Raw genomic sequence first — 17,755 nt, forward strand, 5'->3', positions numbered from 1 at the left:
TTTCACTTGGCATGCGCTGAAGCCAAATAAATAAATGAATGCTTTACACTGTATGCAAGTTATACTTCAATAAAGTTGATTTTAAAAATCTAGAAAAAAATAACTTCTGATGTAAACAAAGAACTAATGTATACAAAACCTGCTGGTAAAGCAATTATTCACAATGATGCTAAAACTGTGACGAATAAAACAGACACTTTCAAGAATGAGTTAGTGAATGTGAATGTGTTAGTGCTAGTGAATGTGTTGAACTGCAAGTTGGTATGTTCTGGAGAACAGTTTGGTAATATGTTTCTAAGCCTTCAAAAACTTTCTAACAATGAATCTATTATTTACACAATAATTATAGTAAGTAAAACTGGAAACAACCGTATTATCTCCAGTACTGCTATCATTACAATATATCCATGATAAGCTTCAGTTCAGTCGCTCAGTCGTGTCTGACGCTTTGCGACCCCGTGAATTGCAGCACGCCAGGCCTCCCTGTCCATCACCAACTCCCGGAGTTCACTCAGACTCACGTCCATCGAGTCAGTGATGCCATCCAGCCATCTCATCCTCTGTCGTCCCCTTCTCCTCCTGCCCCCAATCCCTTCCAGCATCAGAGTCTTTTCTAATGAGTCAACTCTTCGCATCACGTGGCCAAAGTATGGGAGTTTCAGCTTTAGCATCATTCCTTCCAAAGAAATCCCAGGGCTGATCTCCTTCAGAATGGACTGGTTGGAATCTCCTTGCAGTCCAAGGGACTCTCAAGAGTCTTCTCCAACACCACAGTTCAAAAGCATCAGTTCTTCGGCGCTCAGCCTTCTTCACAGTCCAACTCTCACATCCATACATGACCACAGGAAAAACCATAGCCTTGACTAGACGAACCTTTGCTGGCAAAGTAATGTCTCTGCTTTTGAATATGCTATCTAGGTTGGTCATAACTTTCCTTCCAAGGAGTAAGCGTCTTTTAATTTCATGGCTGCAGTCACCATCTGATAATCTTACATACTGCCAATTAAAACTTCTTGAAAAATAGTTTAATAACATGTGAAAATAACTTACAAATTATGTAGAAATGGCACACAACAAAATCAGCTATTGAAGATAATCCCAAGTATAGTGAGGTAAATAGAATGACAGGTAAAAGCATGCATAAACGGAGAATTAAAAAGTAAAAATCAAAGCTGGAAAAAAATGTGCCAAAGTATTGATAGTGAGACTATGAAAGTGAAAGTGAAGTCGCCCAGTTGTGTCCAACTCTTTGCGACCCCATAGACTGTAGCCTACCAGGCTCCTCTGTCCATGGGATTTTCCAGGCAAGAGTGCTGGAGTGGACTGCCATTTCCTTCTCCAGGGGATCTTCTCAACCTAGGGCTCAAACCAGGGTCTCCTGCATTGTAGACAGACGCTTTACCGTCTGAGCCACAGTTGGTCTCTATTTTCTTCTCTACATTTTCTACAATTTATTCAAAGAATATGTACTACAAAAAAGCAATCAGTGCTGATCCTTAAAACCACTTAAACTGACTCCTTCCATGATAAAGAAAGGATGAGATGGAAGAAGACAGAGAAAAAAAGTCTATATAAATCCTTATCCTATTATAATTAAACCTGCTTCTCTTCTAGTACTTTCTAAATCTGATTCTCCATCCTGGCAACATATTAAAATCACCTGCTGAGGTAAAATATGAACTCTATGGGAGATAAAAGCGGCAGCAGAAACCAGTTAAAAGGTTTCAGCCGCTAACTTATACTCCAACAAAGATGAAACGTGTACAGTGGGTATTATTCAGCTATAAGAATGAATAAAGTACTGATGTATGCCTTAACATGGATGAACCTTTAAAACAGTATACTATGTAAAAGAAGTCAGATACAAAAAGCCATATATGATTCCATTTATAGGAAATGTTCAGAAATAGACAAATCCATAAAGAAAGTATCAGTTCACTTCAGTTGCTCAGTCATGTCCAACTCTTTGTGACTCCATGGACTGCAGCATGCCAGGCTTCCCTGTCCATCACAAACTCCCAGAGCTTGTTCAAACTCATGCCATTGAGTTGGTAATGCCATTCAACCACCTCATTCTCTGTCGTCCACTTCTCCTTCCACCTTCAATCTTGCCCACCCTCAGGTCTTTTTCAATGAGTCAGTCCTTCACATCAGGTGGCCAAAGTATTGGAGTTTCAGTTTCAACATCAGTCCTTCCAATGAACATTCAGGACTGATTTCCTTTAGGATTGAATGGTTGGATCTCCTTGCAGTCCAAGGGACTCCCAAGAGTCTTCTCCAACACCACAGTTTAAAAGCATCAATTCTTTGGCTCTCAACTTTCTTTATAGTCCAACTCTTACATCCATACATGACTATTGGAAAAACCATAGCTTTGACTAGACGGACCTTTGTTGTAAAGGTAATGTCTCTGCTTTTTATTATGCCATCTAGGTTGGTCATAGCTTTTCTTCCAAGGAGCAAGCGTCTTTTAATTTCATGGCTGCAGTCACCACCTACAGTGATTTTGGAGCCCAAGAAAATAAAGTCTGACACTGTTTCCATTGTTTCCCCATCTATTTGCCATGAAGTGATAGACTGGATGCCATGATCTTAATTTTCTGAATGTTGAGTTTTAAGCCAACTTTTTCACTCTCCTCGTTCACTTTCATCAAGAGAGTCTCTTTAGTTCCTCTTCACTTCCTGCCATAAGGCTGGTGTCATCTGCATATATGAGGTTATTGATACTCCTCCTGGCAATCTTGATTCTACCTTGTGCTTCATCTAGCCCGGCATTTTGCATGATGTACTCTGCATCTAAGTTAAGTAAGCAGGGTAACAATATACAGCCTTGACGTACTCCTTTCCCGATTTGGAACCAGTTACACAGTTAACTGGTTATTCACATTTACAAATTTTTAAGAAGATATTTTGCTTTACCACATGCAAAAAAGGTGAAAAAAAGACATTTTTAAATGTACAAAATTTGAAAGTATTCATCACCAACAGACCTTCCCTACAAGATATGTTAACAGAAGTCTTTCAGGAAAAAGAAAAATGAACCAGATCAAAGTCTAAATATAAGGGATATTAATAAAAAGCAAGAATAATGATAACCACAAGGGAAAATATACATCTTTTTCTTATGACTTAAAAGTATTTGAAAATAATTGATTCTTTAAATAAAAATAATAGCACATGGGCTGGACAAGGAGAAACAAAAGTACACTACTGTAAGGTTCTTACACTGTACATTAAGTAGTATATCAATCTGAAGGTGGCTGCTATTGTTCAGTGGCTCAGTTGTGTCCTACTTTTTGTGACCCCATGGACTGCAGCATGCCAGGCTTCCCTGTCCTTCACTATCTCCTTGAGTTTGCTCATGTGCATTGAGTCAATGATGCCATCCCACCATCTCATTCTCTGGAGCCCTCTTCTCCTCCTGCCCTTCCCAGCATCAGGGTCTTTTCCAATTAATCAGCTCTTTGTATCAGGTGGCCAAAGTATGGAGTTCTTACACTGTATGTACATTAAGTGGTATAGCAGTCTGAAGGTAGACTGGAATAAAGATGTATACCCCCAAATCAGACTTCTCAACTTTGGCACTACTGACATTCTGGGAAAGGTATTTCTTTGTTGTGGAAATTCTCCCTTGTGCTTTGTAGGGTATTTACCAGCATCCCTGACCCAGAAGATGTCAGTAGTACCTCCTTGTTGTGAAAAATAAAAAATGTTTCTAGGAATTATCTAGTGTCCTCTGGGAAATAAGTCAGACCTCACTGAGAACCAAGTCCCTAAAGTAACAAAGACCTATAGATAATAAGCCAAGAATAGAAATAAAATGGAATTATAAAAAATAATTCAAAAGAAGGCAAAGTAAGTAAAAGGAACAAAGAACAGACGAAACACACAGAAAACATTAAGATGAGAGAGCAAAACCTAACGGTATCAAAAATCACATTAAATCTCATTAAACTAGGAAGTGAGAACTTCCTGAACTTGATAGAGTATCTACAAAAAAATCTACATCTAAGAAACTTGAAGCTTTCCCACTAAGGTCAGCTATAAGGCAAGGATGTCCCCTCTCACTACTTTGTTTCACCATCACACTGGAAGTTCTAGTGAATGCAACAAGACTCCTCCTAAAAAAGGAAATAAAAGATATACACACTGGGGAAAACAACATAAAACTGTCTTTGTTCACAGAACAAGTTGCTTTCCTATATACTACCCAATGAACAAGTGAAATTTGAAATGAAAACCACAAAATCACTTTTATGAATAACAACCTAAATGAAACAGTTAGGTGTAAATCTAACAAAATGCATATTCTATCTCTAAGGGAAAACCACAAAATTCCAATGTACAGTATCAAATGAAATGAAATGAAAGTCGCTGAGTTGTGTGTCCAACTCTTGCGACCCCATGGACTGCATGCAGTCCACCAGACTCCTCTGTTCATGGGATTCTCCAGGCAAGGATGTACAATATCAAAGAACTAAATAAATGGATAGTCCATGTTCATTCATCAGGAGACAATATTGTCAAGATGTCAATTCTTCCCAACTTGATCTATAATAGGTTCAATGTAATTCTAATCAAAACCAGCAAGTTAATTTTGTGGGTATTGACAAACTGATTCTTAATTTTATATGGAGAGTTAAAAAATTAGCCAACACAATACTGAAGGAGATGAACAAAAATTAGAGGGCTGACACTACGTGACTTCAAGACTATAATCAAGACAAGAGTGGTACTGGAGAAAGAACAGATAAATAGATCAATGGAAGAAGACAGCCCAAAAATAGACCCACATAATTATAGTCAATAGATCTTTGACAGAAGAGGAAAGGCAATACAATGGAGTCAAGACAGTTTTCCTAAATGGTACTTGAACAACTGGACATCTACATGCAAAATAATATAGACACATCCTTAAGAAAAATTAACACAAAATGGGTAACAGACCTAAATGTAAAATTCAAAACTCTAAAACCCCTATTAAGATAACACAGGAAAAAACCTATATTACTTTGAGTATGGCAATTCTGTTTTAAATACCAAAGACACCACCCATGAAGCAAACAGTCATCTTCCCTCAGTATACAACAGGGATTGCTTCCAGGAGCCCTTGCATATATCAATATCCACAGATTTTCAAGCCCCACAGTCACCCCTCTGAAAACGATTTCAACAATATGACATTCTGGAACATGCAAAACAATGGAGACTGTAAAAAGATCAGTGGTTGAAGGGGGATGGAGAAGAGCAATAAACAGGTGGAGTACACAGTGAAAATACTCTTATGATACCATAATGATGGATACATGTAAAAGAACGTTCAGACTATTGTACATCTGTACTCATTTCACATGCTAGCAAGGTAATGTTCAAAATCCTTCAAGTTAGGCTTCAAAATACAGGAACCAAGAACTTCCAGATGTACAAGTTGGATTTAGAAACTGCAGAGGAATCAAACTGCCAACATCCACTGGATCATAGAAAAAGCAAGAGAATTCCAGAAAAACATCTACTTCTGCTTCACTGACTATGCTAAAGCCTTTGACTGTGGATCACAACAAACTGTGGAAAATTCTGAAAGAGATGGGAATACCAGACCACCTTACCTGCCTCCTGAGAAACCAGTACGCAGGTCAGGAAGTGGAAAAGCTGGCTTAAAACTCGACATTCAAAAAACCAAGATCATGGCATCTGGTCCCATCACTTCGTGGCAAACAGATGGAGGGAAAAATGGAAAGAGTGGCAGATTTTATTTTCTTGGGCTCCAAAATCACTGCAGACAGTGACTGAAATTAAAAGCCATGAAATTAAAAGACACTTGCTCCTTGGAAGAAAAGCTATGACAAACCCAGACACCATGTTTAAAAGCAGAGATGTAACCTTGTCAACAAAGGTCCATATAATCACAGTTGTGGTTTTCCCAGTAGTCGTGTATGGATATGAGAGCTGGACCATAAAGAAATCTGAATGCCAATGAATTGATGCTTTCAAATTATGGTGCTGGAGAAGACTCTTGAGAGTCCCTTGGACTGCAAAGAGATCAAACCAGTCAATCCTAAAGGAAATCAACCCTGAATATTCATTGGAAGGACTGATGCTGAAACTGAAGCTCCAATACTTTGGCCACCTGATGTGAAAAGCTGACTCAATGGAAAAGATCCTGATGCTGGGAAGGACTGAGGGCAAGAGGAGAAGGGGATGACAGAAGAGATGGTTGGATGGCATCATCAACTCAAGGGACATGAGTTTGAGCAAACTTGAAGTACTGCAGTCCATGGGGTCACAAAGAGTCGGACACAGTTGAGCAACTGAATAACATTACAACCCTACTCATCTATGTACCTAATAACAGAGCTTCAAGAGGCATGAAACTAAAACTAAAACAACTTCAAGAAAAGATTAATCCACAATTAGAGATTTTAATACCATACATTGAATAATAAATAATAGTAGATAGAAAGTCACCAAAGATATAGGAGACTTCCCTGACATTTTACAGAATACTCCATCCAAAGACAGTTTTATCTTTTCACAATTACAGGGAACATTTACCAAGACAGGATAGATATATTCTAAACTGCATTACAAAAAAACTACAAAAATTCAAATCACACAAACTATGCTCTAACAATGAAATTAAGTTAGAAATTGGTAACAGAATGATCTCGGTGAAACCATTCAGTATTTGGAAACTAAGCAACACTGTTCTAACTAACTCAGGGAACAAAGAAGAAATCACATGGGAAATTAGAAAGCACCTTAAATAAATAAAACATAAAATAAAACAAGTTGTGAGATGCTGCTGAAGTAGCACTCTGAAAGAAATTTATAGCTCTAAACATTAAGAAGTGTCTCCTATCAATGATACTAGCTTCCAGCTTCAGTTCAGTTCAGTCCCTCAGTCGTGTCCGACTCTTTGCAACCCCATGAATTGCAGCACACCAGGCCTCCCTGTCCATTACCAACTCCCGGAGTTCACTCAAACTCACGTCCATCGACTCTAAGGTTCCACCTTAAGAACCTAGAAAAAGAACAAATTAAGCCCAAAGTAAACTGAAGAAAGAAAATAAAGTGGAAATCAATGAAAAAAATAAGAGAAAAACTTAAAAAGCTGATTCTTCAACAAAATCAATAAAATTGATATACTTCTAGCCACATCAATGAAGGAAAAAGTGAGAAAACACAAATTACCAAAGTCACAAACTAGAGGGGAGATATCACTCTAGAGAATATTATTAACAAATTCATGCCAATAAACTAGTCAATCAGATAAAAAGGACAAATTGCTTAGAAGAAACAAACTACCGAAACTCATTCAGGAAGAAATACACAACCTGAATAATCTTATAGCTATTAAAGAAATTGCATTGTAGTTAGAAACCTTCAAACATAGAAAGCCCCAGGGACAGGTGGCTTCACTGGTAAATTCTACCAAATATGTGAAGAGGAAATAATACCAATCCTACAAAAAGATTTCTAAGGTACTCAAGTGAAAGGAGTATTCATTTTAAGAAGCCAGCATCACTCTGACACCAAAATCAGAAAAAGACATTATAAGAAAACTACAAGTATCCCTTGTGAATATATATATATATATATATATATATATATATGTAGTCATTCTAAGCAAAAACTGGCAAACTGAATCCAATAGTTTATTAAAAGAACAATATATGACCAAATGCGGTTTATCCCAGGAATGTAGCACTGGTGAAAATCAATGTAATCACCATAATAAAAAAAGAAAGAAAGTAAGAAAAGCTATATGATCATCTCTGTACATAGAAAAACCATTACAAAATTCAACATCCACTCCAAAAATTCTCAGAAAATTGAAAATAAAACAACTTCTTCTAAATGGATCAAAGGCATCTACTGAAAAACTCCATTATTATTTAACTGAAATATGAATACTTCTTCCCTAAAAGTATGAAGACAGAGATATCTGCTCTGAACACCTCTATTCAATATCATACTGGAGGTTTGACCAGTGTAACCACTAGACAGGAGGGAAGGACAGAGGCAGGCAGGCAGGCAGAAAGATGGAGTGAGCAAGTACCCAGACTAGGAAAAGAAGTAAAACTGCCTTTATTCCCAGATGCATCTGATCTTCTAAGTAGGAAATCCAAGGGAATTTATGAACAAACCTTCTAAAATTAGTGAGTTTTGCAATACTGCAGGATACAAAAATCAATTATATTTCTATCTACTACTTACAATGAGACAATGAAAATAAAACACAGATTAAGACAAAGACCCCATTTCAAACACTGAAATATAACAACATGCTAATAATTCCTATGAATATATACTAAAAAGTCCTGCCAAACATCAAACTCAGAGCTGTTTGAATCAGTTGCTTTGCAACCCTGAGGTCTTACAATTAGGAAGTTTTGACTGATGAAATCTTTATCTAGGTGAGACCAATGCCAAACTTTTCAACTCTATCAAAATAGTTTTAATTACGTGGTCCATAATCCTGGTATCAAAACACCAGAATCTTCTCTTTATTCACTTAGCACATCAAACCTTTCTATCTTTAATTTCATGTGTTATTTTTTAAGAATCCAAGACCTATTTAATTTTGTAACCAACCTTATATTTCATTCTTTTACTTATAGCTGGCACTCAGAGTTTTAAACTCTATCCAGTTCCTAAACTCTATCCAGTTCCTCCTAAGAAAGCCCAGATAATCAGCATTTTAGGAAGAAGGCCGCAGCTGCGGCTCTCAAACTTCAGTGTGCTGCAGAATCACCTGCTGGTTTTGTGTTAAAACAGACTGCTGAGCAAAAAACTACCAGATTTTTCTGATTCAGTAGGTCTGGGATAGAACCAGACAACTTACATTTCTAACAAGTTCTAATGTGATATTAAATCCATGGAAACCACCAGTCTATAGCAGTGCTTGGCACTGGCACCCCACTCCAATACTCTTGCCTGGAAAATCCCATGGATGGAGGAGCCTGGTAGGCTGCAGTCCATGGGGTCGCTAAGAGTCGGCACGACTGAGTGACTTCACTTTCACTTTTCACTTTCATGCACTGGAGAAGGGAATGGCAACCCACTCCAGTGTTCTTGCCTGGAGAATCCCAGGGATGGGGGAGCCTAATGGGCTGCTATCTCTGGGGTCGCACAGAGTCGGACACGACTGAAGCGACTTAGCAGCAGCAGCAGCAGCAGGAGAAAGGAAATTTAGAATAAGCATTTATTTACAAAGTTCCAAAGCAATTTGACAATAATTTTGTTAGTTAAAACTAATAATTAAAAAAAAAAAGTCCTTGTTTCATCCACATTTTTCTTTTATGTAACTTTTCTAATAACTCATTTTTTCTTTTACTTGAGAAAAGTATTAGCAAACAATGAATTTGAAACAATTTTTAAAACCCACATAACTGGCCTTTCATCACAGAAAACTTGAAAAACATAGGCCTAACACATGTTAGCCATACACTCCTCTAGTATTCTAAATACTGCCTTTGTAAGTAAACTTACAGGTACTTCATTAACTTTGCCCCCCAAAGAAATACATCAGCTTTTGCTAAAAATCAATAAAATAAACAGTCACGTTATTAGGGTTTCTGGGGGGTTCCCCCCCCCCGCCCCCATAAAACAGTATTTAAAGGCATTTTTATCAGCTAAACAGATAACAGCCTATTTGCAACAAATCCCTTTTAGAATTTAGTAACAGGGAAAAGATTCTTCTCTTTAGAAAAACAGCTGTGTTAAATTTTAAATGAATGAGAATCAAATCACCCATTGCTTCTCTTTCTCCCATAACTGTTTGTGGGGATGTCAAGAAATGGGGATAAGGGGGCTTTGATGGCCTGAATAACTGATATCTTAAACAGAAAGGAAAGTGATAGCAATCTTACAGTGTAGAAACATCACAAGCATTATAATTCTAGAATGTCTGACAAATCATCTTTTGGAAAACTATAAGTTATATATCACTCACTTGTTCCACTTGACAAAGTAAATGTTTACTCTCTTGTTATCTAATTGTTGGGTTCTGAAACCTTGTTTTCTGTCTTTTTTGGCTGCATTGCATAGCACATAGGATCTTAGTTCCCTGACCAGGGATGGAACCCATGCCCCCTGCGCTGGAAGCATGGAGTCTTAACCAATGAACCACCAGGGAAGTCCAGAAATCTTGTTTCCAATTTGAGAATTTTCTAATGTCATTAAGACCATGACCTTCAACATCAACACTAACTTAGGAAGGTGACACATCAATGTGGCTTGGTCTTAAATATTCACACAATGATTAGAGAATGAGTAGTAACACAAAAAATTTGAAACAGCAAGCAAAATAAATGATGGATATTTGGCTTTAAAAAGCATTACTTGATATTCAGTTATCTATTAACAGTCAACAGCTGATAATATTTTGCATTCCTTGAACACTAAGAGTAACCAATACAGAAAATTTAAAGATAACTATATATGAAAATACCCCAAAATTATATCACTGGTTATGAAAACAAAAATATTGGGGGGGGGAATGCTAACAAATGGACCCATTTACCAGAAAAATTACACAAAAAGAAAATCAGTATCTCTCATCCACAAGAAATTGTGCCAAACCCAAGAGCTCTATGCTAGAAAAATGCTTGCAAAGCAATTCCTCCTGAAACTACCAAATCTGAAATTGCCAACAGGCACAACACTTCATTGCCTTAAGTATTAATAAGTCACCAGGAAGCAATCATGTGAAGGTAGCAGAACATGTCACATTTATCAATATTATGTGTCAAGACTTTTAAAAACCTTCTCTCTCCCAGCCACATTTGAGGATTTCATATAGGTGTCAAAGCCCTCAAGAGGTTATAGCAAAAAAAAAAGGGGGGGAGGGGTTGGAGGGGGGAGATGGAGTGCTTGAGAACTACTGCTCTAAACCAGAGTTCTGAAGTTCTAAATGTGCATCTGAATTACCTAAGGATCTACTCAAAATGCATATTTTGATTCAACAGGCTGTAGGATGAAACATGAAACATTAACAAGCTCCGAGATAATCATAACACCAAATCCACAGACCAAACTTTGAGTAACAAGGTCCCAAACTAAGTAGACATCTCATAAAAGGTACCTGTGTGGTATATAACTACTCTGGCAAAGTTTTTTTTAAGTTATACTTTTTAAATTTACTGACTATAAAGCCATTTCACCCCTAGATATTAATTACCCAAAACAAAAGCAGATGTATACACACAAATGCTCATAGCAGCCTTCTTTGTCAAGGCCAAAATTCAATCAACAGGTGAATGGATAAACCCATGGTGTGTACATAAACTGAAACATTATTCCACAATAAAAAGGAATGAATAATTATACACACTAAAATATGAACCGCAATACAACTATGCTGAGTAAAAGAAGCCAGACCAAGAGAGAAAATACACTGTATGATTTCATTTATGTGAAAGTGTACAAAACACAACCACTAATCTATACTGATAGAAAACTATCAGTATTTGGGGAGAGAGGCTTATAAAGGGGTATGAGGAAACAACTACTGGAGGTGATAAATATGTTCGTTATCTTGACAGTAGTAATAGTTTCACAGGGTAAATCTGTACATGTTAAGTATGTGCAGTTACGTGTCAATTATACCTCAACAGATCTATTTTTAAAAGACATCTGCCAAATACGAAATTATGGCTAAAATAATATCACTACATGTAACATAGACAAATTTTAATTTTTTGAAAATTACATGTAATACTGTAATACTCCAACTTAAAACAAAAAATATATATCTGCTCTTTGTCCCCATTCCTGGCAGAGTTCCTAAAACTCTTGGAACTTCCTTAGTGATGAGATTGATAAAAGTGTCTCAATATTCTTAACGAATCCCTCTCAACCATGTCTGGTTAATGTTAACTGACATGTGGAAAGCACCTAAGGATGGGAGCTGGTTGCCAGGAGGACCGGGATCACGTGATTAGAGGATTGGAACTTTCAGTCCACCCCCACCACCTCTGGAGAGGGGAGAGCAGTTGCAGAATGCTGATCATCAATGGCCAATGATCTAATCAACTGTATCTATGTAACTGAAGCCTCCATTAAAAAAAATCCAAAAGGCCTGTGTTCAGAGAGCTTCCAGGCTGGCGCACATGTGGAGGTGCTGGGAGAGTGGCACTCTCAGGGAACACAGGGATGCCATGCCCCTTTCCTCACACCCTGCCCTGTGCATCTCCTATCTGGCTTCTGGTGTCAGAATTGAGTTGAATTTTAACACATTCCACTGGTGTCAGACAATTACTTGGTATAGGGGGAAAAACCCACACTTCTCAATAAATGTTAGTATCACATATACACAACCATATGCCTATACTAAGAAACCTTGCCCTTTGGGAAGTGGGAGGTGGAAGGTGACTCAGAGGGCCCTTTAGGATCTTCTCAGGTCCAAATAACCACTGAAAATATGTACTAGAGAGTAGCTAAGAAATTCAGTGGTGATCCAGTGAGAGAATACAACCTACAAAAAGAAATCTTCGTCTGTACAATACACCTGCAATTTTGCTAACTGCATTAATAAATCTGGTCTCGCAGAACACAAAATTACAGTAGACACCGTTTGTGCATCTCTCTCTCACCAAAGTCACTCAGCAGCCATCGTCTCCTAAGATGTGCGCTGCCACCCACCAAGTTGGTCAATGGCCCCACCTTACTCCAACCACAGTAAACTGGATCGGGCTAGATCTCTGACCGGGAACTAGGCCAATATTTTATCTCCTTGAAAGTCAGAAATGAGAATGAATTACTACTCTTGGCCAGAGATGGCTGCTTAAGTAGAAATAAATTTAGAAGCTATGGGATGGCCACCTTTGATCAGAAGGAGGCCAAATCTCTCTAATCCCCTTTACAGAAAAAAATAAATAAAAACATTTTAAAAGAATAATATCCTATTACTAAATAATCGATAATTTTTAGATCTAAAGGGAAAATCACATTTTCTTCCTATTGGAAAATCCATGAAAAATCATTTGAAAATATTCAATCCTCATGACAGAAATGCTGGAGATTTTTATATATTTTTATGTATTAGGTATAATTTATATTCTATTATAAATACCTATTTTGTTTTCTACATCTGTAAGTCAATCCTGAATAATGTACATCTGATTTAATGAAAAAACACTGGAGACATTCACATTTGTTTTGTCAGAAACAAAATAAAGATGCCCATCATTTCCACAACTACTTAACATGGAATTGAAGGTTATTCTGGCATATAATTAGAGGTATACTATTTGGAAAAGCAGAGGTAAAACGATCTCTATAAGCAAGTGATGTGGTATCTATAGCTCAACAACCCAACACAATCTATTCAAAAACAAGCTGCTGCTGTTTAGTTGCTAAGTTGTGTCTCACTCTTTTGCAGCAAGTATCAACAATTAAATAACTTAATAAAGTCACAGGATAGAATATTAACATATAGAAGCCAATAACTCTTCAAAATAAAAATAACAAATTACAAGGTTTAATACAAAAGGAGATGACATTTACAAAAGCAATCAGAGAGATAAGACTCCTAGAAATAAGCTTAACCAAAATGCATAAAACCAATACAAGAAAAATGTTCCTGAATGATACAGTCAAATAGACTTCAACAAATGAAACAAACCATGTTCGGGGATAAGAAGTCAGTATCACAAAGATGTCAATTCTCTATAAGCTAATTATAAAATGCATGGTGAAATTCCAATAAAAACAAAATTTTTTCCTGGAGCCAGAGAAAATAATTATAAATTCACATGGAAAAATAAATAAGCAACAATGGTAAGAAAAACTCTGAAAAAAAGAGAGCAGTAAGAATGGGAGAAGTAAACCAAAACTGAAAAAGACACATGCACCCAATGTTCACTGTACCCCAATATTTACAATAGCTAGGACTAGGAAGCAGCCTAGATGTCTGTCAGCAAATAAATGGATAAGTAAGTTGTGGTACACGGACACAATTACTCAGCTATAAAAAGGAATGCATTTGAGTCAGTTCTAATGAGGTGGATGAACCTAGAGCCTATTATACAGAGTGAATAAGTCAGAAAGAGAAAGACAAATACTGTATACTAATGCATGTATATGGAATCTAGAAAGATGGTACCGACAATCCCATGTACAGGGGAGCAAAGGAGACACAGACATAAAGAACAGACTTTTGGACTCAGTGGGAGGAGAGGATGGGGTGATTTGAGAGAAAAGCATTGAAACACACACATTATCACATGTAAAACAGATAACCAGTTTAATGCATGCAGAGGGCACCACGGCCGGTGCTCTGTGACAGTCGAGAGGGGTGGGGGGGATGGAGGTGGGAGGGGACACCGTACACTTACAGCTGAGTCATACTGATGTGTAGCAAAAACCAAGACGATACTATAACTATCCTCCAATTAAAATAAATAATTTTTTTTTAAATGAGAAGTGACTAGCCCTATCAGATTATTTTTTAAATGTTAAGAATATAAAGATAAAATGCCTAAGAAAATTCAAATATGAGGAAAGTCAGAACTCAATCTAAGGAGAAAACATAATTTCTTAAAAGAAAAAAATGGTGTTTGGACAATTAGATATCCCTTTTTTGATGAAAAAAAATGGATCTACAGAATGAGTACCATACTGTACTATATTAATGTCCTAACTGTAAAACAAGAACAACTTAGGCAACTCTTAACTATGCCTTTGTTTCTAAACACAATTCCACTGCAACAGAGGCCAACAATACATTGTACTTTAGGGCTTAAAACACAGACCCTTCCTTAAATTCAATACATTTATATTCTTCAATAACATGTTTCCATCAAAAAACTGTAAGAATCAATGAATAAAATTCTGCATTTCACAACAGTATAAACTCAGTATCGGGCTTTTAAAATACCTCCTTAGACATCTCAGAATATTTAGAACTCTGTGATTCATATAAAATTAAGATTACCAATGGGAAAAAAAAAACTGTATTATCTACTAAACAGATTCTTAACCTTTTCTAAGTCATTTAATCCATTAATAATATGATGATTGGACAGAAAGAGGAGACATACATATAAAACTGTGGTTAAAAAAAATCAGTAAGTTCACAGACCCCATTAAGTCTATCTAGGTCCCAGATACATTAGTTAAGAAACCCTGATATAAAATCGAGACTTGACTGAAATCTCTCAATTCACAATGCATTGAAATCGTTTTTACTGTCACACATCTGCTGAAAGCACACCATTAGAAATCACTTTTCCAGCGCACTGGCCTCATCACTATCTTTGTCTCTAGTCGACTGTCACTGCCGCCACCACCCACATGCTGCCCTCCACAATCCATCTGACAACAATGATCTTTCACAAACATAAGCCTGATGATGTATCTCCAAAAGCCGAATGCCCTATCACCAAGATTTAACACTAAGTCCTCTAAAATAAGACAGAGAGAGAAACAGTATGTGTGTGTACATGGAGAGAGTTAAACATAACTTACAACATCACTACATAAATAGTAAATAATATATAACCCCTGTTGTTAAATTACAGCAGTGTTTTTCAAACTGGGTTGAACCCCCAGTAAATCATGAAATCAATATAACAAAACAGAAATGAAAAGGAGAAGAAATATATATATGCATAGCCAATTCTCATTATTTACAAATTCCATGTCTGCAAATTCACCTACTTGTTAAAATTTATCTGTGACCCTAAAACCAACACTTTGAGTACTTCCCACTGATCCCTAAGTTTCCAACTGAGGTCAAACAAGGCAATGTTCTGATTTCCTGTTTCAGATCTCATACTGTAAACAAGTGTCCTTTTAGTGTTATATTTAGTGTCATACTTTTCACACTTTTGTGGGTTTTTTTTTTTAATGATATCATTGTTTATGCCCCTCCCCCAAAGTATAGTGAAATGCTGTCTAATGTTTCTGAGCAGAAGAAGGCTATGATGTGCCTTACAGAGAAAGTATATGTGTTAGACAAGTTCCACTCAGGCATGAGCTACAGTACTGTTGGCTGAATTCAATGTCAATGAAGCAACAATAGGTAAAAGTATCTTTAACAGAAACATATATAACAAGGTTATGGATTAATTGCTTTATGGCAGAGAGCGAAGAAGAACTGAAGAGCCTCTTGACAATGAAAGAGTGAAAAAGTTGGCTTAAAACTCAACATTCAGAAAACTAAGATCATGGCATCCAGTACCACCACTTCATGGCAAATAGATGGGGAAACAATGGAAACAGTGACAGACTTTATTTTGGGGGGCTCCAAAATCACTGCAGATGGTGATTGCAGCCATGAAATTAAGATGCTTGCTCCTTGGAAGAAAACTTATGACCAACCCAGACAGCATAATAAACAGCAGACACATTACTTCGTCAACAAAGGTCCGTCTAGTCAAAGCTATGGTTTTTCCAGTAGTCACGTATGGATGTGAGAGTTGGGACTATAAAGAAAGCTGAGTGCCAAAGAATTGATGCTTTTGAACTGTAGTACTGGAAAAGATTCTCTTGAGAGTCCCTTGCTAGGAGATCCAACCAGTTCATCCTAAAGGAAATCAGTCCTGAATACTCATTGGAAGGACTGATGCTGAAGCTAAAACTCCAATACTCTGACCACCTGATGGGAAGAGCTGACTCATTTGAAAAGACCCTGATGCTGGGAAAGATTGAAGTTGGGAGAAAGGGATGACAGAGGATGAGATGGTTGGATGGCATCACCAACTCAATGGATATGAGTTTGAGTAAATTCCGGGAGTTGGGATGGACAGGGAAGCCTGGCATGTTGCAGTCTATGGGGTTGCATAGAGTCGGACATGGCTGAGCAACTGAACTGAACTGAAATACTGTGACCAGGGGCCCAAGTGGGCCTAATCCTGTGTTTCCTCTAAGAGCAATGGTTCGGTATTTACTACTAATTGTTCATGGCAACTTAGTAGAACTACTGCAAAAAAATGGAACCTAATTGCATATTAGTATGTATGTGTGTGTCAAGCTGCACTTTATTTTGGGTACAAACACACTGAGTTACAGCCGAAAAAGTTTGAAAGCCAATGGACAAGAACACAGGAGAAGAAACCTTGAAAGGAGTGGTACAATGGCAAGACAGACAGGCAGAGATCACGGGCACAAGTACTAACCCTTTTTTCCTATCTAGAATCAGAATCAGCCATGAATTGTGATTTGATTGGTAAACTCAGGGGAAAGCCTAGACATGTATTTTACAAAAGCATCCCAGATAATGGGACATGTGGCCAAGATGAGAGCCACTATTCTTCCTTCTAAACTGACGGTTGTCACTGGACAAGCAGTATTAGGATCACCTAGGAATTGTTAATAATGTAAATTCCCTGAGCCCCATTGCACACTGACTGAATCCTATTACTCTGGGAATGGAGCCCAGTTGATTAGTGGCCCAGGTGATTCTGAAGCATGCCAAAGTTTGCGAATCACTGACCTAAATCTTTTTTTTTTTTCTTTTGAGGTATTCTGAAAGCCCTGATGATGCTAAAGGATAACTGCTGCTGCTCCTAAGTCGCTTCAGTCATGTCCGACTTTGCGTGACCCCAGGGACGGCCTCCCACCAGGCTCCCCTGTCCCTGGGATTCTCCAGGCAAGAACACTGGAGTGGGTTGCCATTTCCTTCTCCAATGCATGAAAGTGAAAAGTGAAAGCAAAGTCGCTCAGTTGTGTCTGACTCCTAGCGACCCCATGGACTGCAGCCTACTAGGTTCCTCTGTCCATGGATTCTCCAGGCAAGAGTACTGGAGTG

The 17,755-nt window shown here is 37.6% G+C and overlaps 1 protein-coding gene across 6 annotated transcripts in view; it reads right to left on the reverse strand.

Annotated features, from left to right (window-relative positions):
• Positions 1–17,755, reverse strand: part of EPC2 (enhancer of polycomb homolog 2) — a 279,917-nt gene that overhangs the window by 92,116 nt on the left and 170,046 nt on the right. Inside the window, exon 1 of one of the 6 annotated variants that reach the window (XM_055572648.1) lies at positions 8,596–8,764. The exons of the other annotated variants lie outside the window; for them this stretch is intronic. Coding sequence (XP_055428623.1) covers positions 8,596–8,607 — 12 coding nt within the window. The 5' untranslated portion in view covers positions 8,608–8,764. Of the gene's footprint in view, positions 1–8,595; positions 8,765–17,755 lie in introns of those variants that run through there. 6 annotated transcript variants of the gene reach the window in all.

This window comes from Bubalus kerabau, chromosome 3, assembly GCF_029407905.1.
Source record: "Bubalus kerabau isolate K-KA32 ecotype Philippines breed swamp buffalo chromosome 3, PCC_UOA_SB_1v2, whole genome shotgun sequence".
Classification (NCBI taxonomy): domain Eukaryota; kingdom Metazoa; phylum Chordata; class Mammalia; order Artiodactyla; family Bovidae; genus Bubalus; species Bubalus kerabau.